We start from the raw sequence: 24,560 nt of genomic DNA, 5'->3' as shown, positions 1-24,560 counted from the left end.
TCCTTTTATTTTTTAATTATTTTTGCCATTTCTTTCCGCTTTCAGGGTAAAATCCTGTCTCAGCAGCAGCAGCAGCAGCAGCAGTGCCATTGGTGAGTCACAGGGCGAGTGTCACATCTGTGCCGGGCAGGAGGTGGCACAGGTGGTGGCGTTGCTGGGACGTGTCCCTGGCCTGGCCAAGGATGTCCAGCCAGGACAGGGGGAGCCCAGGGTCACCCCCAGCACTGGGGCGATGCTCCTTGGGGGATGTGGCACTGTCCCCTTCCTGCTGCACCTGGGGACACCCTGGGCTGGGCTGTTGGTGTCTGATGATGGCAGGAAGAGCCCCAGAGGGACAACCATGGGTGATGCCCTAAATCAGGAGGATTCAGGCATTGTCTTGGGGTGAGGGACATTGTCTTGGTTGAAGGACATTGTCTTGGATGAAGGACATTGTTTTGGATGAGGGACATTGTTTTGGGGTGAGGAACATCGTTTTGGGGTGCAGGACACTGTCCCAGGCTCTCCAAAGGTCCCTGATCCCCCAGAGCTGGAGAAGGAGCTGCTCTGCCCATCCTAAAGCTGCTGGGAGCCCTGGGCAGTGTGAGCATGTCGGGAAGAACCCTGGGAAGCAGCTGAGCCTTTGCTCTGGATGTCTCTTGGAGCTCGCCTGAATAAATCTGCATTTCCCCGAGCCACGCTCAGCCTCTTGCTCCCTATGAGGCAGCACCAGTGTTTGATTTGCAGAATTATTCAAGGGGTTGTGGCTCAAAACGTGACTGAGGAGAGGGAACACGCTGTACCTCTCTGGCAGTGCCTCCTCACTCAGTGATTTCTGACTCATTTGTTGAGTTTACCGAGAAAAACAATTTTTTTTTTCTTTTTTTTTTACTTCTGTCAGCAGCACTGCAGAGCTGGGGCTGGGCTGGAGCTGGCCCTGGCCAGGCTTTCTGCCCATAACGAGCTGCACTAATTAGGAGAGAGAAGAGCGGTCTGATGGTCAGGGCTGGCCGAGGGTGTTTCCGTGACAGAGAGTGCCAGGCTCATGGAAAGAGTGACATCAGGGGTGGCACCTGTAGGGTGCTGCTGTCCGTGCCTGGCTCAGGAGGACAGAGCCACATTAGCACTCCTTAAAGCGAGGGTTTGGCTTCGGATTGGAGGGACAGCGATTTCTTGACAATTAAATGTTGATTTTCAAGAAGCTGAGAACTGTGTTACGCCTTTCCATTGACACCCAGCTACGCAGAGGGCAGGGCTGGCTCACAAATTACATCACTTCAGGTGTCAAAGAAATTACTCCAGTGCAGAAAAACCACATAGAAACGTTTCCTTCTGCTGCTGAAAACAAAATTTGACAGGGGTTTTGGTGAGCTACAGCATTATCAGGGCAAGTGTAACACCCCACAATCGTTTTTGTGAGCTGGTTTTTGCAGCTCTTTTCCTGAAGGAGATCAGGAAGGTTTCCTGAGCCCAGATATTATTGCTGAATGTTGTTATTAAGGCTCAATTCTTCCTTTATGAAAATTTCAGGGAGCATTTCTCTCACTCACGTTCTCTGGCTCTGGGGACCTGAGAAAAACCATTATCAGGCTCATATCTGAAATGATGGTTTACCTAAAGCTGCTGTGAAACGGGAGCGATGACAAAGAATGCCAAACCAAAGCTGGGCTGTTGAGTGTTATCAGAACTTCTTAGAGCACAAAAAGCGCCTTGAAAGGCACTATTGAAACTGCCTTATCACCCCCAGACATTTTACTGGAAACCTGATGCTGAACGTGATCCGGGACCTGCCCTTGAGAGCGGGGCACCTTCGGATCACAACAGCTCCATGGCAACTTCTTGGAGGATTTTTTTTTTTTTTTTAGGATGAAATGAATGGTTTGAAATGAATGAATTCAAATGAATGATTGGGAATTAATTAAGGTGGGTGAGGAGTGCAGTCACTCCCAGTAGCACCGGTGGGATGACTCCCAGTAACTCCCAGGGCACAGGGGATGGAGCAGGGCTGAGTTTCCCAATGCAGCCAGCCAGGGGTGAGTCAGTGTCTTGTCCCCTCCGAGTGTCTGGTCCTTGTCACGCTCCAGGGCTCTCCAGAAACGTGTCCTGTGTTAGTCACTGCCCCAAGCCCTGTGTCTGCAGCAGCCTGGTGCTTTCTGCTGCCCTGGAGATGTTTTGTCACCACAGCAGTGACGGTGGCAGCGGTGCTGGGCAGGGCTGAGCATCGTCCCCACCGTGGGTCTGCTGGTGGAGAGAACCAATGCCGAGAGATAAACAATGGGAAGGGTTCCACTGGTTGATGAATGGAAAAAGAGATTTGCTTTTACAGATAAACTGCAGGTTTGCTGATAAATGAAACTGGATCTTGAAAGATGAAAGAAACAATGGGGCAAACCCCTAAATTCTGTAAGAATTAAAAATTAAAAGACATGGTTGTACATTAGAGGGAAGTCTCTGGTATCAGGTGTTTTGGGAAGTCTGAACCTCTCAAGTACCTGAGAAATGGGGAAAGACAGAAGGGAAATGTGGTTGGGAAATTGGGATAAAAAGGAGGCTGCGTCCTCCAGAAATGTGAGACCCCAGGGGAATGCCCCGTGGCCTCTCCCTTGACTGGAATAAAGCAAAAGGGCTCCTCTGTCTCCTTTTGGACATAAACCTCTGGTGTTTGTGGATGAATTCTCCTGACACAGGGTGATTTTCCAGCTGCTCTGGGGATATTCCCTCTGATCCCAGCTCAGCCCCTTCTGTGCCTGTGAGATGTGGGATGTGCTGCTCACCACGGGCTTTGCATAAATGGTTTCTCAGATGAGTTAGTGACACCCAGGGCTGAGTTTTAGTTCCCGAGCACCAGGGCAGCTGGCTCACACACAACCCTCTCTGCTGCCTTTGCTTGTTATTTGGGCCGTCGCTACCCTTGGAGTGCCCTGTCACAACGTGCCTGCCATGAAATACCGAGGGAGGAGCCCTCCCCCGTTCTCGGGAAGTGTTCTGGGGAGAGGAGTGCCTTCCCTGCCCCATTCCCAGCGCTGCAGTGCCCCAAAGGTTTAACCATGCCCACAGTGCCTGCGGGAATCACTTCCCATTTTTCTGAGCTCATCTGCAGCGTCACAGTGCTGAGTTTCAGAAATCCTTGCTCCTTCTTTCCCTCTTCCTTCCCAGAGCAAAAGAAAGATGATTTGCTGTTTTATTGAGGGTGTTCTCATGCTGCTGGAGCTGGCAGATTGATGACAGCCTGGGGAGAGCCACGCTGCGGGGAACTGCTTCCCTCTGGGTTTGGTCCAACATGTGCTGATGGCTTCAAACTGCCAGAGTTAGGCATGGATGGGATTTTGGGAAGAAATTCTGCCCTGTGAGGGTGGGCAGGCCCTGGCACAGAGTGCCCAGAGAAACTGTGGCTGCCCCTGGATCCCTGGCAGTGTCCAAGGCCAGGCTGGACAGGGCTTGGAGCAGCCTGGGACACTGGGAGGTGTCCCTGCCCATGGGACACGAGATGGTCTGTGAGGTCCCTCCCAACCCGAACCATTCTGGGAACCCTGCTGGTTCCACCCCCTCTGCTCTGAAATGAGAGGCTTTTGGACATCCCCCACGTCCAGCACTTGGGGTGCTCCATCATCACCATTTCACACCCAGTAAAACCCCAAAATGGAAATCTCGCTGGGCTGTTCCCCACCCCGGTGGGGTTTTCCTCCTCCTTGCCCTTGTGCTGAGGGTCCTGTGGCTCTTTTGCTTTGCAGAACGCCAGTGACAGAATAGAGAGGCTGAGGGACACATGCAGAGACCTGTACACGGCCCCGGACCTCGATAATCCAGCATTTCCCTGCTGCTCCTGTATCATCCCAGCATCTCTCCTCCACCTCCCCCACTGCCACGTCTCCTCCTTGCCTTCTGGCACTTGGCTGACCCATCCTGGGCGTCAGTTCAGTTACCAAAAGGAAAAAAAGTGAACAGAAAGAAATCCTTTCATGTCATCTGCCATTTACATAATGAAGTAAGAACTCGCTGCCTCTTCCATTGTTTCCTCACCGGGCTGGGTGTGCACCGGGCTCCCGGGAGTGCTGCCACTTCCTCTGCTTCCAGCAAAACTATGGCTGCAATTCCAGGCAGCAGCTGGGATTTGGGGGAGGGTTAACAGCCCAGATCCCTCCAACACCTCAGCCAGGGCAAATCCAACCTGCTGCAGCCTGGGCCCTGCCCTCTGGCTGGTTTCCAGCGGGTGAGGGAGGCACGGTGGGCACATCTGGGGCACTTCCAGCAGCCCTGTGTGCAACAGCCTGACTAGCCTGGGCAGAGGATCCATTTGCCTAGTGACAGATCTCGGCTCAAGACTGAGCTTGGCGATCAATAAATTAATTAGTCACCCAGCAGATCCGTGCAGGACAGCCCTGGCCCACAGGCACAGGGTACACCTGCACTGCAACAGGGACACGCTGGGGCTGTGCTCCCAGGAGGAGCCCGCTCCAGAGGCTGCCTCTGGCATTGCAGGGGTGACTTCGCCACCCCAGTGCCCCCCAAGTCCAGCTGACCATCCCTCCTGGTGCCAGAAACTCCAGGGAGTTTATTTAGCTGGTTTTGTTTGTAGACTGAATGGAGCTCTCTCCAGAGGGGCTGCAGGAATGTCCAAACCAACCTCAGAGCCACCAGCACAGGGACCAGGGGTTTGCACCAGCACTGCCACATCCGTGTGACAACGTGCCTCAGCTGACCAGCCCTGGTTCCCTGGGGACAGCCTGGGGCTGAAATGCTGGGAGGAGAACGTGTCTGCTCCGTTTGCTCAGCAGGGAGAGCTCGTGGTGAGGTGGTCATGGGTGCCACTGTGCCACTGGGCTGGGGACTTGGGAAGGCATAAGTGGAATTTCTGTCCTGCTGCAGGGTGACAGGTTTGGACTGATCACCTAAATCCCCTCTGACCCTGGAAACCACTTCTTCTGCCAGCAGGGTGGGAGCTGTGTCCTCCAAAACCCCCGACCTCGTGTTTCTGTGTGTCACCAACACCAGGGACAGAGGATGGAGAAAGCGTCCAGGAACTGAGGAGATTGGGAACAGCATTCCCTGAACCTGGTTATCGGATTCCTTGAATTTGGGACCAGGATTCCCTGAAAGTGGCAGAGCAAGGCCACTTGTGCCAGGACAATGATGGAGAAAACCCTGGAGTTGAGTTTCACCAGTTCCACCCGGTCCATTGCCAGAAGTCCTGGAGTGCTGGGACCACTGTGGGGTGATGCCCCTGAGCTTCCAATATCCCACCACCACTGTGGGCAGCTGGGAATGGCCCTTCTCCAGGAGGGGATTGCCAGCATTGCTCCATGTTGGGGCGTTGTGGGGATGTGACCCCAAGGATGGTCCCTAATTTGGGATTTCACATCCCTCTTCCCAAAAGAAAACCCACGCAGTGATGCCAGAGTTCCCGCCTCCGTAGGTGAGGGAAACACCTGGGAGAGAGAGCTGGTCCCTTGCACGAGCTCATTAATTCAGCAAATTACAAAGGGAAATACGTGCTGGGAAAAGCAAGAAAAATCCCAAAAGTTAATCCAAGAGTTATTTCCTCCTGGTACCGGGATAAAAACGCCTCCTTTGGAGCTCTCCAGGCCAGACGTTGGTGAGAGAGGCGAGCCCACACCAAAGAGCAAGGTAAGATACTGAATTTATCCCTTTGCTCTGTGCCCTTTTGGGAATTTCCTTGTGTTCCTATCTCTGAAATATAGTTTTCATTAATAACCTTAATTTTCAGTGCTAACAAAACTTGTCTTTGACTTAGGCTGTTCCAGAGGGAAACTGGTTTCTTTTGGGATAAGACTTTGGGATCTGTTAGTTTCAGTCAGTTACCTTCTGTTGCTTCTGTGTCATTAGACTGAAGAATTTAATTTCACTGTATTTATTTTTCTGATAGCATCTTTTCAGAAGAACTCTGTTTATTTTGATAGATTATTAACTGATATTTTATTCCTTTTTCCTTTTCTTTTTGAGCTCTTCAGTTAAATATTTGATTTTTTTTTTCTCTTGATCATGGGGAGCAAAAAAGAAATGGGTAAGAGATAGCAATGAGTATGGGGTTTTTCATACAGACGTACAAGTTTTAAATAAAATGTGTGTATTTTCATAAAGATGACAGTTGTGTTATTTAGGAAAATAAGCAGGAATATTCTCTTCCTTGGGCAGGTCTCCCAGGCAGCTGACATGAGAGGATCCCCCCTGTTCCTCTGCCTCTTCTCCATGTCCTGCTGGATGAATTTGATGCCAACAGCTGGGGACAAAATCTTCCACTTTGGAGCCTGCAGGGTTTCCATGAGCATGACGGAGATCAGGGCTGGCTTCACAGCAATTAAAGCCAATATTGTGAGTATTTCCCAGGCTCTCGGGGGGCCGGGGGAGCCCCTGGCAGCTCCTGGAGCCCCTCTGGAGCCAGCAGCTCCATGCCCATCTCCGTCCTCTCCGCAGCAATCCAGAGACCCCATCCGGACCCTGAGCATCCTGTCCCACCCTCACTCCCTCCACAAGGTTAAGGTAGGTGGCCCTGGCTGGGGAGCCCTCCCAGGATCCAAAGGCAGGTGAATGTGACCTTGAGAAGTGCAATCTATCATAAATCAGTGATTTTCAGCTTTCTCACACCCCAGAGCCCTGGGCAGGAGCCACTGCCCAGGCCTCAGCCTCTGATACCCAGCTGCAAAATCAACTGGTTTCATTCTGTGAGACTCGCTGAGGATGGATCTGCTGGAAAATCAGCCTAAAATGATTTCCCATCTATTTTATCAGCTTCAATCAAGCACCACTGAAGAAGCTTTCTCTGAGTCAAACTGTCCTGCTGTGCTCAGCTACCACGAATTTCCTGTCAGAGATGCTTTATCCCAGAGAGTGACTGCAGCTTACACCCCTTTGGAAGAACTTTTAGTCATTAAATTAATTTTTTAAGTCTTCAGACAGATGCTGCATCACTTACCAGCTCTTCACCTTCTACGTGGACAAGGTTTTCAAGCACTGCAGGACCGAGGACTCGTTTGTGAACAGGAAAATCAGCAGCATCGCCAACTCCTTCCTCAGCACGAGGAGGAAGCTCGGGCAGTGTGTAAGTGCTGGGTTCTGCTCCAGCGTGCATCCCTTAATATTTCATCTATAAACCAGCCTGGGAGATTCATAAAGCTGCAAAGTCTCTGTTTCCAGAAAGGGTTTTCAATGAGAATATGAAGCAGAGTGGTGTAAGAGTGTTCTGTGCCCTGAGGGATTTTTATCTTCGCCCACTCTCCAGCAAACTCCCCCGCTGGTCCTAAAGGCCAAAACTTATCCTGTCCTTGTGTCTGTCAAGCGAGCTCATTTAGGGACCTGCAGCCTTTCCCACAGTTCCGCAGTGTCTCAATCTGTGATGCCCAGCAAAATCAGAAACTGGAATCTTATTTTAAAAGTGAACTACCCAGACTAAAGAATTAATCTTGTTTTTTCCAGCGTGAGCAGAATAATTGCCTGTGTGGGGAGGAATCCACGGAGAAATTCAAGCAAATACTTGCAAACTATGAAGGGGTGAGTTGGTGACTGAGCCTGGTCTCACACATTATTTTTTATATATTATAATTATATATATTATAATAATTTATTATAATGTAATAATATATATATTATTATACATATTATAAATGCAGATGTTTAAATTCTCTTCATGTTGGGTTGTACTGATGGTGCCTGCTCACAGCTCATTCCTTTAAACATCATTTCAGCTGAATGTCACATCTGCAGCCATGAAATCCCTGGGGGAGCTGGACATCCTCCTGGACTGGATAGGGAAATCTCGTTAGCGGGCGGCGTTAATTACCCACGGGCTGGGGCTGAGGAGCTGCAGGGGCTTTGCAGAGATGAGAGGGACAATAAATCACTGTACCAGGGCAGCTCCCCAGCAGTCCCAGCTGCACTCAGGTGAACATGGAGAGCTTTGCCAGCCAGGGACATCAGCAGAGTCTTCATTAAGACGGAAATAACGAGTTTGATGAAATCAGCATCACCCTCGCTGCTGCCAAAGGATGCTCCCAGGGAAAACTCACAAGGGTTTCTCTCGCTGGCAGACATAAACTGTGATCATGTCATAAAATTATTGTTTAAATTATAGATATTTTGTCGAGGGAAGGTGGGGAATGAGTGCTGAGAGCTGGCTGTGGTGCAGATAAACCTGGGCTTGGTCTCAGGGCTGCTGCCACTGGTGGATCTGGCTGAAATGAGAAGTACAGTGTGGGAAATGCTTCCAAGAATAGGTCCCAGCAGGTATGTCAGGCCTTAGAAATCTATGTTTCCTTTTGAGATGATATTTTCTGCCTTATCAGTAAAAAAAGTTTCTGTGCAAGATATGTGGTTGCTGAATAGAAAAAGGTTTTTGAGTGTATTGAGCAATTTACTGACACTCAGTAGTGAGTTTTGTGGAAATTGGTTGTGATGACCATAAATAAACCCAACTTGAAACTGTGCTGAGTCTGTTTGTCAAAATTCTGAGGAATTACATGATTCTTGCTGGTGAAACTTTCTGAATTCTCTGTGGTGTCCTCTTACAGCAGATGCTGTCACTCCAGCGTGCCAGGGCTGATGCATCCTTCCGGGCACGCCAGAAACACCAAACTCAGACCCCAGCGCCGCTAAACCCCCCCAGTTTGTCCCCAAAACTGTGCGTTATTTAGAGCTCTGGTCTGTTCTCTCCCATTTTGGGTGCTGCTGGTACCCAGTGCGTGCCCTAAATCCCAGCTGGGGGACAGCACCAGCATTTCCCTGTGGCACAGGTGTCAGGCTGGGTGGCATTGGGTGATTCCCTTTCAAAGGAAAGATCTCTGACTGCTCACTGTCCCCCCTCAGATATTTTCTGATGCCAAAGGAAAGCTTCTCAGGGCTTGGATTGTATTAATTCACTTTCCCATGGGTTTCATTTGTCCAGGTGTCAGGGCATGAACAGGTGAGCACATCTCGCTGGGCTCTGGCAGTGCTCAGGAGAGCTGACTGTTCAGCTCCATCGCTCTCTCAGCAGTGACAGGCGTCTGGGACATTCCACGGCTCTCTGTTGAAGAGCAACCCCTGGGAATGATGCCGGGCTGCAGTGAGGGGCCACAGCCCATCCGTGACCCCAGGAAATCAGCTGGCACCTGCCAAAGGAGCGGGGTCTGCTTGGTGAGTTCCTCAGGGGTCTTTGTGGGCTCTGGATCACAGCTCGAGGGTTTTACTGCACACCTTCAGCTCACGCCACAATCATTACAGCTCATCCCATCCACCTCACCCTGTGTGCTGCACCCCTCAGCCCATGCCCGGCTCAGTGCTGTCACCTGAACCAGGGATTTTACACTTCTGTCCCCACTGCAGGCACGGCAGCAGCCCAGGGCCATCACCCACTTAGGATGGGTAAATATCAGACACCCAGGGCTCTGTTCTCTGCTTCTAACAATACTTCTCCCCCCAAAACCATTTCAATTCCAAAATACTCCACCAAAGCTGAGACTAAGCCCCTTGCTGTTGCTGTCAGCCTCTCCTGCTCCTTCCTGATTTCATGTTTATTAAGATAAGAAATTCCCTGGAGCAAGAGCTCTGAACTTGATCAGTTCTTCACCTGAAAGGTGCCAGATCTTGCCCAAACTAGATGATGCTACGCATTGTAATAAGAACAATTAATTAAGTGCCAGCAGTGGGAAGGAGCGGGGGGCACATCAGGCAGCTGAGGGGTGCAGGATGCTCAGCCCACCCCTTCTGCCAGCCCCTGCTCCTCTGCCGGAGCTCAGCTCGTCCCGGCGGCTCCCAGGGCAGCGAGGGAGGAGCGGGGCTGGGCAAAGGACGCCGTGGGGCAGGCTGAGGAGGAAGAGGATTTTCAAAGGGAGAGCGCAAGGGGTTTTCTCCTCCCCGAAATTTCCAAACCCGAGCGTTCTCCTGCCGCTGCTGCCCGCCGGGGATGCTTTCCGGGCTCACGCCTTTCCTGTCGCACCTGAGTCAGGCATTGCCTCCCTTCCCGGCCCCGGGCGGGCGCGGACCTGCCCCGGTCCCTCACGGACCTGCCCCGGTTCCTTTCACGGACCTGTCCCGGTCCCTCACGGACCTGCCCCGGTCCCAACACGGACTTGTTCCGGCTTCTTCATGGACCTGTCCCGGTCCCTCACGGACCTGTCCCGGTCCCAGCACGGACTTGTTCCGGCTTCTTCATGGACCTGTCCCGGTCCCTCACGGACCTGTCCCGGTCCCAGCACGGACCTGTCCCGGTCCCTCACGCACCTCTCCTAGCACTCCACGGACCTGTCCCGACTCTTCCATGGATCTGTCCCGGTCCCTTCCGGACCTGTCCCTGTCCCAGCACGGACTTGTCCCGGTCCCACACGGACTTGTTCCGGCTTCTTCATGGACCTGTCCCAGCCCCTTCCACGGACCTGTCCCGGTCCCTTTCTCGGCCCTGTCCCAATCCCAGCATGGACCGGTCCCGGTCCCTCTCACGGACCTGTCCCACTGTCCCGGTCCCTTTCACGGACCTGTCCCGCCCCTCCACGCCTTTCCCGAGAGCTAAAGCCTTCCCACGGCGCTGCCGAGGGGATGCAGCCCCGGGGATGCGGCAGGTGAGCCCTCACCTCCCTCTGAGGGCAGGCAGGAAGGTGCAATGTGGGTGTGAGAGCTGGTGAGCAGGAGGGAGATGCTGCCCTGCTCACCCCAGCACTGAAAGTCCACAATTCAGGAATTATTTGTGTTTCATCTTCAGAGAAATTCTGGAATCCACAATTCAGGAATAATTTGCGTTTATCCTCAACGAAATTCCGTGTTGCCCAGATAACCCAGCCTGCCATTGTCACCTCTTCCTATACTGCTTTATCTGTGGAATATTCAGCTTTTCCCACCCTTTCTGTGCCTCTCTGGGTGGGCTCTGCTGTGATATCCCACAGACACTGAGCTCCCCAGTCTGCTGAAAGCCACTGGATTCTTTATTGCTCGTGCACACAAACACTCCAGACAGGTCTGGCCTGCAGGTGCTGCCCTCAGGTCGGGAAAGCTCAGAGGAATCAAGAGCATCAGACGCTGTTCTAAAGGGTTTCCCAGCTGCCTTTAAAAGAAAATGGGATTTTTTTTTCTCTTTTTTTTCACAATGCTCCTTCTGGCCTGTGAGAGCCCAGTGTAGGAACTGGGGCTGCTGGTGGGATGAGCCACTTGAATTCCTGCTGTTTCCCAGCCCGACCTCCTCACTCAGACCTGCACTTCCAGCCCCCCTTGCCATCAAACCATTCCTCCAAAATCACCACTCGAAGCTGAATTTAAGCAAAAAACCAGGTCAAGCTATAGCAAATTGTGGGAGAAATGAACAGTGTTGTTTGCTGACACCGTGATCCTCAAGGCAGGGCCGGTCCCAGAGCTGCCACCTCCCCTCAGACGCGGTCCTGGGGTGGGGACAGGTCCAGGACAGCGCTGTCCCCCCCGGAGCTGCCCTGGGCAATGCTGCTGGAGGTGACGAGGAAGGAGGAGTAGGCGAGGTCAGCGTCCTCCTTGGAGCTCTGGGAAGGACAGGAGGACACAGTCAGGGCATGGGGATGGGCAGCTCTTTGTGGATACCCCAGGATAACATGGAGACACTGCAGGAGTGGGATATCCAGCAGCTCACACTGGTGCCGGTGTGAGCATCACCCTGGGGAGACCCCAAAATCTTTCAGGTTTGGGATTCCTTGGCAAGCTTGTCCCTGGGTGTTGGCATCCAGCCCCCCTGTCCTAAAGCTGCTGGGCTTTACTGGTGTCCTGACAGTTTCCTTGATTGCTCCAGTTCAGCTCCTGGCACTCACAACACCCAGGTAGGGAGTTGGAAAAGCACAGGCATGAATCTGGCACCTGCAGCCACTGCCAAATGGGGCCACTGCACCACGACCTTACCCAAGGGGAGGGGAGGGGAGGCACAGAAGATTGGGGAAAGGCAGAGATCACAGCAAATCTCAGCCCTTGCAATGGCAGAGCCCTCCCTGCCTCCCTGTGCCCCCTGAAGCACTGAGAAGTGGGATGTTGATGGTTTCCAGCCATTTGCTTATCCCAGTGATTCGCATTTCTGGTAACAAACCCAACATTCCTGACGCTGCCTGGGTTTATTTCTTGAAGGAGAGCGGCTGCTGTTAATGTCTCTGCTAAAACAGGGAGGGAGGACAGGGGTGAGACCCCCACACCCATGGGGGCTGGTCTGCAGCGGGGGCTGGATCTGGGTAAAATGGAGAGCACCTGGGTATAAATAAAGCCCCCGGGAGGAGACAGCCCCTTTGGGACAGACTGCAGGGCTGTGGCCACATCTCCCAGGTCAGAGGCCTCGCTCCTGCCTCCTCTTACCCTTTTTGCCTTCGTTGTGGTGGCATCACTTTCTGGAGTGTCCGTGGTGGTGATGAACTCTGCAGGCAGAGGAAGGAAGGTGTTGGGGAGGGGGCAGTGGCTGGCAGGTGTTTCTGTGGCTTTTGTGGGGTATTTCAGCAAGGAAGGGCTGCCCCTGACTGGTCACTCACCATCCCCTCCCATGGGGGTCTCCTGGCTCTCCTTCACGCTGTTGCTGGCACTGAAGTCCCTCACGCTCTCAAAGTCTGACATGCTGATGTTGGTCCTGTAGCTCCCCACGGACACCAGGTCTGGTGGGAGGGAGGAGGAAAATCCCTCAGGTCTCGCTCAGAGTGGGCAGGAGCACATTTGGACCCAAACCCTCTGTGCCAGGTGATGCTGTGGCACAATGGGCAAAGCCCACGGAGGGCTGGGCTCTGCCTCAGCCTGGACACTCTGGGAGCTGGAGCTCTCTGGATGGGTCAGTGTGAGGAGCAGGGGCTGGAGCTCTCTGGATGGGTCACAGGAGGAGCAGGGGCTTGGAGCTCTCTGGATGGGTCAGTGTGAGGAGCAGGGGGCTGGAGCTTTCTGGATGGGTCAGAGCAGGAGGTTGGAGCTCTCTGGATGGGTCACAGGAGGAGCAGGGGCTTGGAGCTCTCTGGATGGGGTCAGTGGGAGCTCTCTGGATGGGTCACAGGAGGAGCAGGGACCTTCCTGCCCATCCTGGTGTGGTACCAGGAGAGCAGCTCAGCCCAGCACCTTTAACTCAGTGCTGCTGCTGCTTCTTGAGAGCCCAGAGAGTCAGGGACTCACCCGATCTCTTCAGCTGCCTGTATTTGACAATGGCAAAAGCTGTCACCACAATCAGGATCAGGCCAGCAAGAGGGCCCAGCACCAAGGCCAGAGTGTTGGAGCCATGGCTTTCATCAGGGCTGGAACACAGGGAGAGAGATCTCACTGAGGATGATGCCTGTGAAAATCCAGCAGGCTAAATTTGGGTAGGATGGTAATTCTGAGTGAGCATGGTGCAATTCAATCAATGAACTGGATTCTAGCACACAGACTAAAACAAAATCCAAATAAAAATATAGGCTTGAGGTCAGGCTGAAAAAGCTACATCAGCAGCTGGGTTATAAATACATGAAGGAAAATTCTCTAATATTAACAGAAGTACTTTGTACCTGGAATTTCTAATAATTTCCTTCTGATACTATTTTCTTGAATTGGAGATTAATTGTGAGTCATCTTGCCCTTTGCTGTCAATTTTTATCTTCTCTGACATTTAGAGCAAAGTTCTTTGGGGACAAGATTTTTTTGTGTGTTGCTAAACAACACGCACGGGGTGTACAAACACAACGGGCACATATCAACCCCACAAAAATGATAAATGGCAGGGGACCGAGAGAACCAACCTTTCTGGGGCAGCTCCTTTCCGCACCTCAGCGTCGCTGTAGGCTCCTCCTGGGGGAACAGCTTCTCCCTCTGTGTGTCCCAGAGAAGGAGGGGGTTAGAGAGCAGCAGCATGAGAGCTGGACACAAAACCTGCTGGGATGTGTTTGGTGGACGTGGAGCTGCTGCTGTGGGGTTTGGCTTTCCATGAGAGGCTCTTCAGAAGGGGGGCTCGAGGCCTCAAGTGCTCTCACAGCAAATAATTTACTGCAAGAATCTCTAGTAGAATCTCTCTGCCTATGAACTTTTGGAAAAGTCTTGTGTTTATAAGCTCTGCCTCTAATATTTCCAGATCAAATTTTACCTCCTTGCTTTGCTGTTATTCCTGGCTCTTTGCCCACCAAAAGCAATGAAATGGGGCTGGTTTACCCTGTTTTCACTTTGGCCATCACCCACTTAGGATGGATAAATATCAGACACCCAGGGCTCTATTCTTTCTCTGCTTCTAACAATATTCCTCCCCCAAAACCATTTCAATTCCAAAATACTCCACCAAAGCTGAGACTAAGCCCCTTGCTGTTGCTGTCAGCCTCTCCTGCTCCTTCCTCATTTCATGTTTATTAAGATAAGAAATTCCCTGGAGCAAGAGCTCTGAACTTGATCAGTTCTTCACCTGAAAGGTGCCAGATCGTGCCTAAACTAAATAAATATATTATAAACTAAATTAAATATTATTATAAACCATTATAATATTTTATATGATATCATTATAAAATAATAACAATAATAATCAGTATTAAATAATAATATGACAATACTTATATATAATTAATTATAAACCTAAATACAAATATTAAAAATAAATTAAATATTATTATTAAATATAGTAATATTACATTATTATAAAATAATAACAATATAATTATTAAATAACATAAAAATACTTATATATATTTAAATATAAAACAAAATATATTATAAAATAAATAAAATATCATCATAAAATATTATAATATTATAAATTATATTATTATCATAACAATAAGTATTTTAAAATAATAACATAATAATACTTATATATAATTAATTATAAAAATGTAATTATATATTATGTATGATAATTAATTATAGAATATTAATTATATAATATTATATTAATGATATAATGATATGATATAATTAATATAATAATAGAATAATTATTATATCTAATTAGATATAATATATATTATTTTTAAAAAAATAAAAATAAATATTATAAAATAAAATATTACATTGTAATCGGACCAATTAATCAGCACGGGGTTAAAGCTAAAATTGCCTTGGAAAGAGGCGAGTTTTAGACTGGAAGGGGTTTTTAATGGCTGGGAAGTCAGAACTGAGAGACAGAAGCCCTGAAGGAGCCGCGCCAAGCGGGGCGCTGCGGTCCTGCCCGGGAGGCTGCGGTGCCAGCGCTTCTGCTCCGCGCTGCTGCAGCCTAGCGGTGACGCGAGCCCCGTGCGGCTCAAGGTTCGAGCGGGGCAGCCTGCCCGGAGCTCACCTGCGCTCAGCCACACGGCCATGGCTTCCCCGAAGACCCCGTGGCGCTTCACCCCGCACCAGTACCAGCCTTCATCCTCCCGGGCCAGCGGGCCCAGGCTCAGCACCACCGTCCTGGCGGAGCGCTCGCAGGCGTCCCCCGGCTCTGGCAGCCCCTGCGGCTGCGCTGGCAGCATGGCACAGCCCGTCTTGTTCCACCTGCACCAGTACTTCTCGAAGGAGTAGTACTTGCAGGGGTAGCAGCAGGTTAAATTCACCCGTGAGCCCACTTGTGCCGTCACGTTCTTCTTTCCCGTCAGGGCAGGTTCTCCTGCGAGGGCAAACAGGACGTCAGGGCTGCTGGGAGAGGTTTCAGGGCTGGGGGAGGCACTCAGAGGTTGTGGGGCTGCTGGGGATGGAGCCTGGAGGGAAAGTTCCCCTTATGTTGCTAAATTAACATTAAAGATGCTGTTTATGGTTCTCTTCTTGCATGGCTTAAGAAATAAATAAAGAGAATTTTCTGTGAACTCATTCCCACAAAACTGAAACTTTCTGTCTCAGTTCTAAAGCTGCTGGGGGGAGTTCAGGCTTGGAGCTCACATCTCTTCCCAAAAAGCCAGATTGTTCACTTGGGGTGGTTCTGTACCTCCAGAGCAGGCAGAGAACTGCCCGTGCACAGCTCTTACCTGGTACAACCGTCAGTTCTGTTGATGATTGCAGATCCCTCAGCTCGTTTGACATGCACCAGTAATTGCCTTCGTCCTCGATCCGCAGCTGGTTCAGGATGATGGCGACAGTTTTATTTTTGGGGTTCTCGAACATGGCCACTCTTCCTTCATAGTTCTCCTTCACATACCCAGTGTTGTCTATGATTATGTCACATCTCTTGCCTTCCCGCTTGCACCAGAACCTCGTGGAGGAATTCATTAGAGGCTCATAGAGGCACTCAAAGGTTGCTGAACTTCCATTTTTTGCAGTTATGTTGGTCTTTAAGTGAGGGAAATTTTTGTCTGTGGGTAAGAATGAAATGAGCAGTTATAAGAGTCTCACTTGTGTCCATGGGGCACCTTCCCAAGAAAATCAACATCATGAGATCAAACAAAGCTGCTATGGCTAAGGGAAGGCCAGGCAAAGCTCAGGGGTGCACACCTCAGGAGATTGTCCTGGCACTGGTGGGAATTCATCCTAAAGGGTCAGTCAGGCCTTGCTTTTTCCCAGATTCACTGAGTGTTGTTGGCTTTGTGGACAGATATTCCAAAGGTTTGTTCCCTTTGCTAGAGGGACCATCTACATCCGTCAGTTTGAGATTTAAGGAACTGGGGGCTTGAAGAGACAGCTTGCCTGCCTCAGACCGGGGGGGTGGAATTTGTCTCCTGGAGTTTTGGGCTGGGGAACAGAGCTATCCACTTCTGGGAAGGTGAAGTCTGGATACAAGCTTCATTTAGTGATGGTTTGGTACGTTACAGGTGGTTAAATGAAATAGAAATAGAATAGAAATAAGTATATAGATGAGAGAATAAGACAATAGCAAAGAGAAATTCAGGTTCTTGCTAAATAAAGTGACACTGCTGGTGATGCTTCTGAAAAGCAGGAGAGAGGAAGGGTGAAACACCCTGGGAACAGCTCACCCTCGTAGATAAACACGTCCAGTGCCTTGCTTGTGTTGTCCTTCCCATATTCACCGGCCCCACAGTAGTACAAGCCTGCATCTTCCCAGTCCATCTGAGTCATGGTGACACGGAACGAGCCTGGAGGGTCCTCATGAGTCAGCTGAACTCTTGCTGGGACATCTTTATCCTGATAGGTGTTAATAATGTTCCGGCAGCCTTCCTTCTCCTTCTTGCACAGGTATCTCTTCAGCTCGGCCGTGTCCTTCCCAAAGCCGCAGGTCACGCTCCAGGTGCTGCGGAGCTTCACGTAGAAGAGCTCGGGTGCCTCAGGAACAGGCGGGGCTGTGCACAGAGACACTCAGGGGCTGAAATGAACCCTCCCTGAAAGCACCTGCGGCTCTCACACACCGGGCAGGCCAGCGGTGGAGCCTTGGTCGAGAGGGAGAGGGGGGAAACTCAAAGAAAATGGTACTTTAGGGAGTCCCAATATTGGTAAAAGACCAAGAAAATGGTACTTTAGGGAGCCCCAATATTGGTAAAATACCAAGAAAATGGTACTTTAGAGAGTCCTAATATTGGTAAAAGACCAAGAAAATGGTATTTTAGAGAGTTCTAGCATTGGTAAAAGACCAAGAAAATGGTACTTTAGAGAGTTCTAGCATTGGTAAAATACCAAGAAAATGGTACTTTAGGGAGTCCCAATATTGGTAAAAGACCAAGAAAATGGTACTTTAGGGAGTCCTAATATTGGTAAAATACCGAGAAAATGGTACTTTAGGGAGTCCCAATATTGGTAAAAGACCAAGAAAATGGTACTTTAGAGAGTCCTAATATTGGTAAAAGACCAAGAAAATGGTATTTTTGGGAGTCCCAAGGGTGTAATTACTTATGTTTAAGAGGAAGAGGGGGAAAAACTCAAAGAAAATAGTATTTTAGAGAGTCTTAATATTGGTAAAATACCGAGAAAATGGTATTTTAGGGAGTCCTAACATTGGTAAAATACCAAAAAAATGGTATTTTTGGGAGTCCCAAGGTTTTAATTACCTTCAGCAACGCTGAGAGTGACTCTGAAGGAGAGCCCTCTGCCATTGACCCCCACGCCACACTGGTAGGTGCCAGCATCCCCCTGCTCCAGCGCTGAGATGTTGATCAGGAAATGTTCTGCCTCGGGGTGGTCGGTGAGGGTGATTCTGCCCTGGTAGCCATCAGCCACGTAGTCAGGGGACACCACAGTGAAGCAGGCGGAGCCCCGCTGCCTGCACCAGTATTTCCTGTCGTGTCTGTTCACCGGGGTGGGTGGGTAGAAGCATTTCACGGTGACCGAGCCGCCCAGCACGCCATACACCTGCCGGGGGCCGAACACGGGGCTGGAGACTGCGGGGAGAACAGGCTGGGGTCAGTGCCCTGTGTGCCCCCCGGGCCGTGTGTGCCACCAGGGCTGTGTGTGCCACCAGGGCTGTGTGTGCCCCCATGGCCGTGTGTGCCACCAGGCCTGCTGTGCCCCCATGGCTGTGTGTGCCCCCATGGCTGTGTGTGCCCCCATGGCTGTGTGTGCCACCAGGCCCGTATGTGCCACCAGGGCTGTGTGTGCCCCCCGGGCCGTGTGTGCTACCAGGGCTGTGTGTGCCCCCATGGCTGTGTGTGCCACCAGACCCCAGTGTGCCCCCAGGGCCGTGTGTGCCACCAGGGCTGTGTGTGCCACCAGGGCTGTGTGTGCCCCCCGGGCCGTGTGTGCCACCAGGGCTGTGTGTGCCCCCATGGCTGTGTGTGCCACCAGACCCCAGTGTGCCCCCAGGGCCGTGTGTGCCACCAGGGCTGTGTGTGCCCCCACGGCTGTGTGTGCCACCAGGCCTCCTGTGCCCCCACGGCTGTGTGTGCCCCCATGGCTGTGTGTGCCACCAGGGCTGTGTGTGCCACCAGGGCTGTGTGTGCCACCAGGCCTGCTGTGCCCCCACGGCTGTGTGTGCCCCCAGGGCCGTGTGTGCCCCCAAGGGCTGTGTGTGCCCCCATGGCTGTGTGTGCCACCAGGGCTGTGTGTGCCCCCACGGCTGTGTGTGCCCCCATGGCTGTGTGTGCCCCCAGGGCTGTGTGTGCCACCAGGGCCGTGTGTGCCACCAGGCCTGCTGTGCCCCCACGGCTGTGTGTGCCCCCACGGCTGTGTGTGCCCCCATGGCTGTGTGTGCCACCAGGGCTGTGTGTGCCCCCAGGGCCGTGTGTGCCCCCAAGGGCTGTGTGTGCCCCCATGGCTGTGTGTGCCACCAGGCCTGTGTCCTGTGTGCCCCCAGGGCTGCGTGTGCCCCCAGGGCTGGGTGTGCGGTGTGCCACCAGGCCCGTGTCCTGTGTGCCCCCAGGGCTGTGTGTGCCACCAGGGGCCCACAAGCTCCCGTGGCAGCGAGGGGCATCTGCGAGATAAAGGTGCTCCCCATGATGCTTTCAGATTTTAGGTTTTATATTTTTCAGACCCTCTACTGCATTAGTGTAAAACCCTGAACTGCATAAAGAGTGTCAGAAGCTCTCTTCACATTTTGGTCAGACAAAAAATCCCTCTGGGCCTGCAACTCAAGGACACCCTCTGCCTCAGGCCCCAAAAGTATAAACAGAAGGGCATTCTGGGGGAGCAAACTGGGGGTATCTGCCTTCATTACCTGAAGCTGGAATTGCAGAATTAACCCCTGATGTGCAAACGAACCAAACCTATTTCAGTCTGAGAAACTCGTGACCATTGTCCATTTTGGGTGCGGCCTCATGGGAGGCTTCATCTGCCCTCAATGTACCTGAGGGCCCTTCTTTAAATACATCCACTTTTATATTTTTAACTTTATATTTTTCTCTTTTTAAGCCTGTTGCAGGCACCACCCAGACCCTCCTCCTCCCTTCCCAGTGCCACCTCTGGTCCTTGGCCCCCCCAAAACCCGTGCCCCAGGCAGGTGACACTCACTGGCTGCCTTGGGGGGGTGTCTGCCTCTTGCAGACCCGGCTGGGACCAAGGCGAGCAGCAAGAGGAACGCCAGTAAAGTCATTTTTCTTGCATTCCCTGGAAAAGAGATGGAAGATATTGAATAATCCCATTTGCAAAATGTTAATCATCTAATAATATTTGTGCTTGGAGGATATGAGGGTTGTGGCTATGCGAAGTGGAGAGAAATGAGATTTTAATTGCTCCTGTCGAGGAATTGGATGAGGAAAAGGGAGTTAATAATATTTCTGTTCTTGCCTGGGTTGCTGCACAGGAACAGGACTGCCTGTGGATCTCATCTCAGCACCCCAATATTCCCTCTGCCACAGAATTCCTGCCTGGAGCCTGTACTTAGTGACTCTCTTTGTTTCCCTGGTCTCTCCAAGGCCATATAAAAGAGAAAAAAGATGATTTTTCACCTCTATTTTTTAATTCTTTCCTCAGCTGCTGAGGAATTGAGTGAGCTGTAGGGATTTACCTCAGTTCTGCTCCTCCAAAAATCAGATTTTATATCCTCCAAAAATCAGATTTTATACGCATTTCCTGAGCACACCTCTTGATCCACCTGCCTGTTCCAAGTTCATAGAAGGCACCCACAGGAGCTGAGGAGAGGTGCCAAGGAAAACCCTCATAAACAATCAGAGGAATTTGATTTCAGGGCATCAAGTGACACAATTTTATTAAGGGTAATTCCCGGCAGAAGAAAAAACCATTTATTTCCCTGTTAAGATGAAAGGTGTTCTGTTGTGCCTCTTCCTTGTATTGTGATTTCTCCTTGCTCAATGGCCACTTGTCCATGGCTAATAATTAACTCGCTGAGCATGAAAAATTCTCTTTCAAACACATCCCAGAAGTAGCCAGCAAGGCAAACATAACAAATTCTGCACAAAGCAAACAATGTGGCACAAAGAGGGCCTTGATGTTTGCCCCTGGCTGACAGCAGCTCCTCGGCCTGATGGTCACCTCACTGCCCTCCAGCCTGTGGTGCAAGCAGGACCCAGCTCAGCCTTGCCCATCTGGGCAAAGTTGAAATAATCTCTTATTCTGATTTCTTCAAAAAGTTCAGCTGGTTTTGGGGTACAGCCCACGTTGCTCGGTCAGGTCTGGAAGGGTTACCAAGACCTCTGCCCACCCAAACCAATGGTTCCTGTGCTCTTGCACCACCAACACCTACAGCTCTGAGTTATCGCCAGCCCTGTTTTCTCAGATGCTCTTAAAATGTCAATGGAAAAATGACAACATCATGACCTTTCCTCTTGCTGTGCAACTCAGGACAGATAATTTTGTTGTTGTTGTTGTTGTTGTTGTTGTTGTTGTTGTTGTTGTTGTTGTTGTCTTCATGTGGTTCTGAGAATGAATAACATTCTCTGTTTTGATTTGGAGCTGGCCTCTAAACCTCACTGCAGCTCCACTGGGTGACAAGGACATTTCAGTGCTGTGCGGAAAGCCCTGGGGAGGGCAGACCCCCCTCAGCCAGTCCCTCTTCAGAGATGTGTTTTTAGTGTCTTTACCCTTAATGCTGGCTGATGGTCACTTCCAGGACACTTCTCTGGACGTGGGTTGGGACCATCACCTTCCTCTCCAGTGCTATTTTATGCCTAAATTTTTATCTTTTCCAGCTTTCCAGCAGCAGTGCTCTCTGGCCAGGCTGGCTCTTCCAAATCTCATCCATTCCAAGACTTTCCCCACGTTTCTGTTGTGCTTTTGGGATTCTGTCAGTCCTAGAGAGAACTATCTCCAGATTTATGATGATTTGGAAGAGATCCTGGAAGAGACCAAGACCTGATCCCCAAGTTGAGCAAAACTGAGCCAGCAGCTGCTCTCTCTGGGTATGGAACACCAGAGTCCAATTCCCAAATTCTGCTGAATTCCTGCTGCAGGGATTGCCAGGGATCAGCCCAGTCCAGCCCATTAGATATTAACTATTGCTCCTGACAATGACCAGTGTCAAGGCCATGCCATGGCATTGGCAAGACACGAAGGTTTAATTGTGACATTTGTCACTCCAGCCTGGGATCCCTTCTGGCTTTTTTGTGGAATGTTTGCTGCTCTTCAAATACTTGAGAAATAATAGCAGAGATGTAATATGTCGCATATATTCTATATATTTTATATAAAATATATAGAATATATATAGATTTAAATAAAATATTTTAAAATATATATTCTATATATATTATATATTCTATTATACATAATGTATTCTATATATATTATATATTATATATTTTATATATATTATATATTTTGTATATTTTATATATTTTATATTTTATATATATATTTTGCCCCTCAAATCCTTTTGACCCATGGGGAAACTGTGCAGATACAAATTGTTGTAGAGAGAGGTGTGCTGTGAGGAGGTGCTGGAGGCTTCTGTGCCCAGAAAAAGGGCACAGCAACAAATTTCATCCTGCATGGGACTGGATTATTCACATCTTCAACTGCCCATCGAAGGCACTGCTGATAACAAATTTCATCCTGCATGGGACTGGATTATTCACATCTTCAACTGCCCATCAAGGGCACTGCTGATCTTGCCTTGCCATGGGTTTTAATTGCTGCAGTGGAATGGGGAAAAGCCACCAATCCACCCCATTTCCACGGGGTTAAGAAGGAGCAATCAGCTTCCAGATATAAGACCAAGCTGACCCAAACACATGCAGAAAATGAGCTTTTCCAGTTCCAAGCAGATGCCTCCTTTACAGTATTGAGAGAATAAATAAGAGGGGCTCGTTTGGTGATGCAGCGAGCAGAAACACTTAGGTAGAACTTGCTGAAGATTATCAAGATTTACCAAGAAATCAGCAGTTTTTAGGAATGCCTGCAGTGCTTAGAACTAAGAATGTTTGTGTCACCTAAACATATAAGCAATATATTTCAGAAAAGAAATAGAGTAGAATAATCAGGCAGCTCTTATGGCAGTGACGGCCATCCCAGCTGAGCTTGTGCTGCTGGTCAATTTTTTGTTCCTTTCAGCTGTTGGATCCACTCTACACTAACCCGAGACCTGATTTTATGTTCCTTCCAGATCCTCCATGCTAACCCAAGACCTGATTTTATGTTCCTTCCAGATCCTCCATGCACCCACTTGTTGCTTTTCAGATCAGACCTTCATGGTTCATTTGTTTCTTGGGCTGGAAAGTGAAACCAACTTCAGCACTAGTAAATTATTTTAGTTTAATTCTCCTCTGCCTGCAAGGAGCTGGAACATCCCACGGCCCAAGAGCACATGTTCACCTCAGTCTGGAGGGATGGATGGTGCCACTGTGGATTCATTAACAATTCATTAACAATTATTTGTACTTCAGAAGTGTATTAAATCTTCTACAGGAATGTCCCTTTGCAGAGTAGGGATTCAGGTGTGTAGGACCGACACCTTCATGGGTCTGAGTGGGACAGGGCTCTGCCAGGCTCCTCTGATTTCACTTTTAGGACACACATTCAATCCATTCACTTAAGCTTCAGGTTCTACTTATCTTCCTGTACTGTACAAACTTCTCAGGGAGCTTCCAAAGCAGCTCCTCTAGGACACAACTGCAGCAATTCTCTTCTAAAATTTCAGTATCTGCCTGCTGGGGTTCAAAAGCCAGTAATGAGCTCAGGCTGAGTCGCAAAATTTAGATTACTACAGTAAGAATTACTGACTTTTCTTTCCTATGTTAAAACTTAATGCAAATATTGTAATGATAAATAATGTTGGGGTTTTTTTCCCCAGAAATTAAATATTAAAAATCTGCTGCGGAGAAGAAACCATAACTGCCACAAGCCTGTTCCTATGGTTCTTTCAGAAGAAATCAGCCTCCCACCAGTGAGCTCTGAACATGAAATGGCTCCAAATCGCTGCTCCGCTTCTGTGTGAGGAAGGCTCCTCAAAAGTGACTCAAGACTCATGTTCTTCTCCTTCCCCATCCCAGCACGGCCCTAAAAAAAGTTGGTCATTCCCAAAGATGCCAAAGCAGCATTACTTACACTCCAGGCTCCTCTTGGCACTTCCCTCTTTCCCTCTCAGGCTGACCCCAGGAGCTGCTGTGACTGTCCCGTGTCCCGTGTCCCTGTGGGGCTGTGGCAGTGCCAGCCTGCTTTAAATACTCCCTGCACCTTCTGCCCTGCGTTTCCACCTGTTGTGCCTTAAAGGAACAACATCCAGCAGCGCTGCCAGGTGAGCTCTGCCCACTTGGGGCTGGGAGCCAAAGCCCAGCCACTGCCCAGACAATGGCCAGACAATGCCCGGCCACTGTCCAGCCAGAGCCCAGCCAGAACCCAGCCAGAGCCCATCCAAAGCCCAGCCAGAGCCCATCCAAAGCCCAGCCAGAGCCCAGCCAGAGCCCAGCCACTGCCCAGCCAGAGCCCATCCAAAGCCCAGCCAGAGCCCATCCAGAGCCCAGCCAGAGCCCAGCCACTGCCCAGCCAGAGCCCAGCCACTGCCCAGCCAGAGCCCATCCAAAGCCCAGCCAGAGCCCAGCCAGAGCCCAGCCAGAGCCCATCCAAAGCCCAGCCAGAGCCCAGCCAGAGCCCAGCCAAAGCCCAGCCAGAGCCCAGCCAGAGCCCAGCCAGAGCCCAGCCACTGTCCAGCCAGAGCCCAGCCAGAGCCCATCCAAAGCCCAGCCAGAGCCCATCCAGAGCCCAGCCAGAGCCCATCCAAAGCCCAGCCAGAGCCCATCCAGAGCCCAGCCAGAGCCCATCCAGAGCCCATCCAGAGCCCAGCCAGAGCCCAGCCACTGCCCAGCCAGAGCCCATCCAGAGCCCAGCCACTGCCCAGCCAGAGCCCAGCCCATGCCCCGCCAAACCCAGTCAATGCCCAGCCCATGCCCAGACAATGCCCAGCCCATGCCTAGCCTATGCCC

At 50.5% G+C, this 24,560-nt stretch overlaps 2 protein-coding genes across 2 annotated transcripts; one reads left to right on the top strand and one right to left on the bottom strand.

The window, feature by feature from the left end:
* The first annotated feature begins 49 nt into the window (after positions 1–49).
* On the top strand, positions 50–8,401 carry LOC119711758 (interleukin-20-like). Its single transcript, XM_038162294.1, has 8 exons — positions 50–92; positions 3,711–3,964; positions 4,912–5,604; positions 6,133–6,309; positions 6,412–6,477; positions 6,884–7,036; positions 7,411–7,485; positions 7,680–8,401. Exons 4-8 carry the CDS (start codon positions 6,151–6,153, stop codon positions 7,755–7,757), a joined length of 531 nt encoding a protein of 176 aa, XP_038018222.1. The 5' UTR covers positions 50–92; positions 3,711–3,964; positions 4,912–5,604; positions 6,133–6,150; the 3' UTR covers positions 7,758–8,401.
* A 2,462-nt stretch (positions 8,402–10,863) lies between these two features.
* Positions 10,864–23,842, bottom strand: LOC119711726 (polymeric immunoglobulin receptor-like). The gene is made up of 11 exons (XM_038162244.1): positions 23,686–23,842; positions 19,696–19,791; positions 17,802–18,131; positions 16,776–17,099; positions 15,834–16,157; positions 15,170–15,478; positions 13,653–13,722; positions 13,054–13,172; positions 12,432–12,551; positions 12,262–12,320; positions 10,864–11,450 (listed from the first exon to the last, which is right to left on the bottom strand). Exons 2-11 carry the CDS (start codon positions 19,775–19,777, stop codon positions 11,325–11,327), a joined length of 1,863 nt encoding a protein of 620 aa, XP_038018172.1. The 5' UTR covers positions 19,778–19,791; positions 23,686–23,842; the 3' UTR covers positions 10,864–11,324.
* Positions 23,843–24,560: the final 718 nt, after the last annotated feature.

The sequence above is a fragment of the Motacilla alba genome, chromosome 26, assembly GCF_015832195.1.
Source record: "Motacilla alba alba isolate MOTALB_02 chromosome 26, Motacilla_alba_V1.0_pri, whole genome shotgun sequence".
NCBI classification, from domain to species: domain Eukaryota; kingdom Metazoa; phylum Chordata; class Aves; order Passeriformes; family Motacillidae; genus Motacilla; species Motacilla alba.
This window is presented reverse-complemented; position numbering and strand designations above follow the sequence as displayed.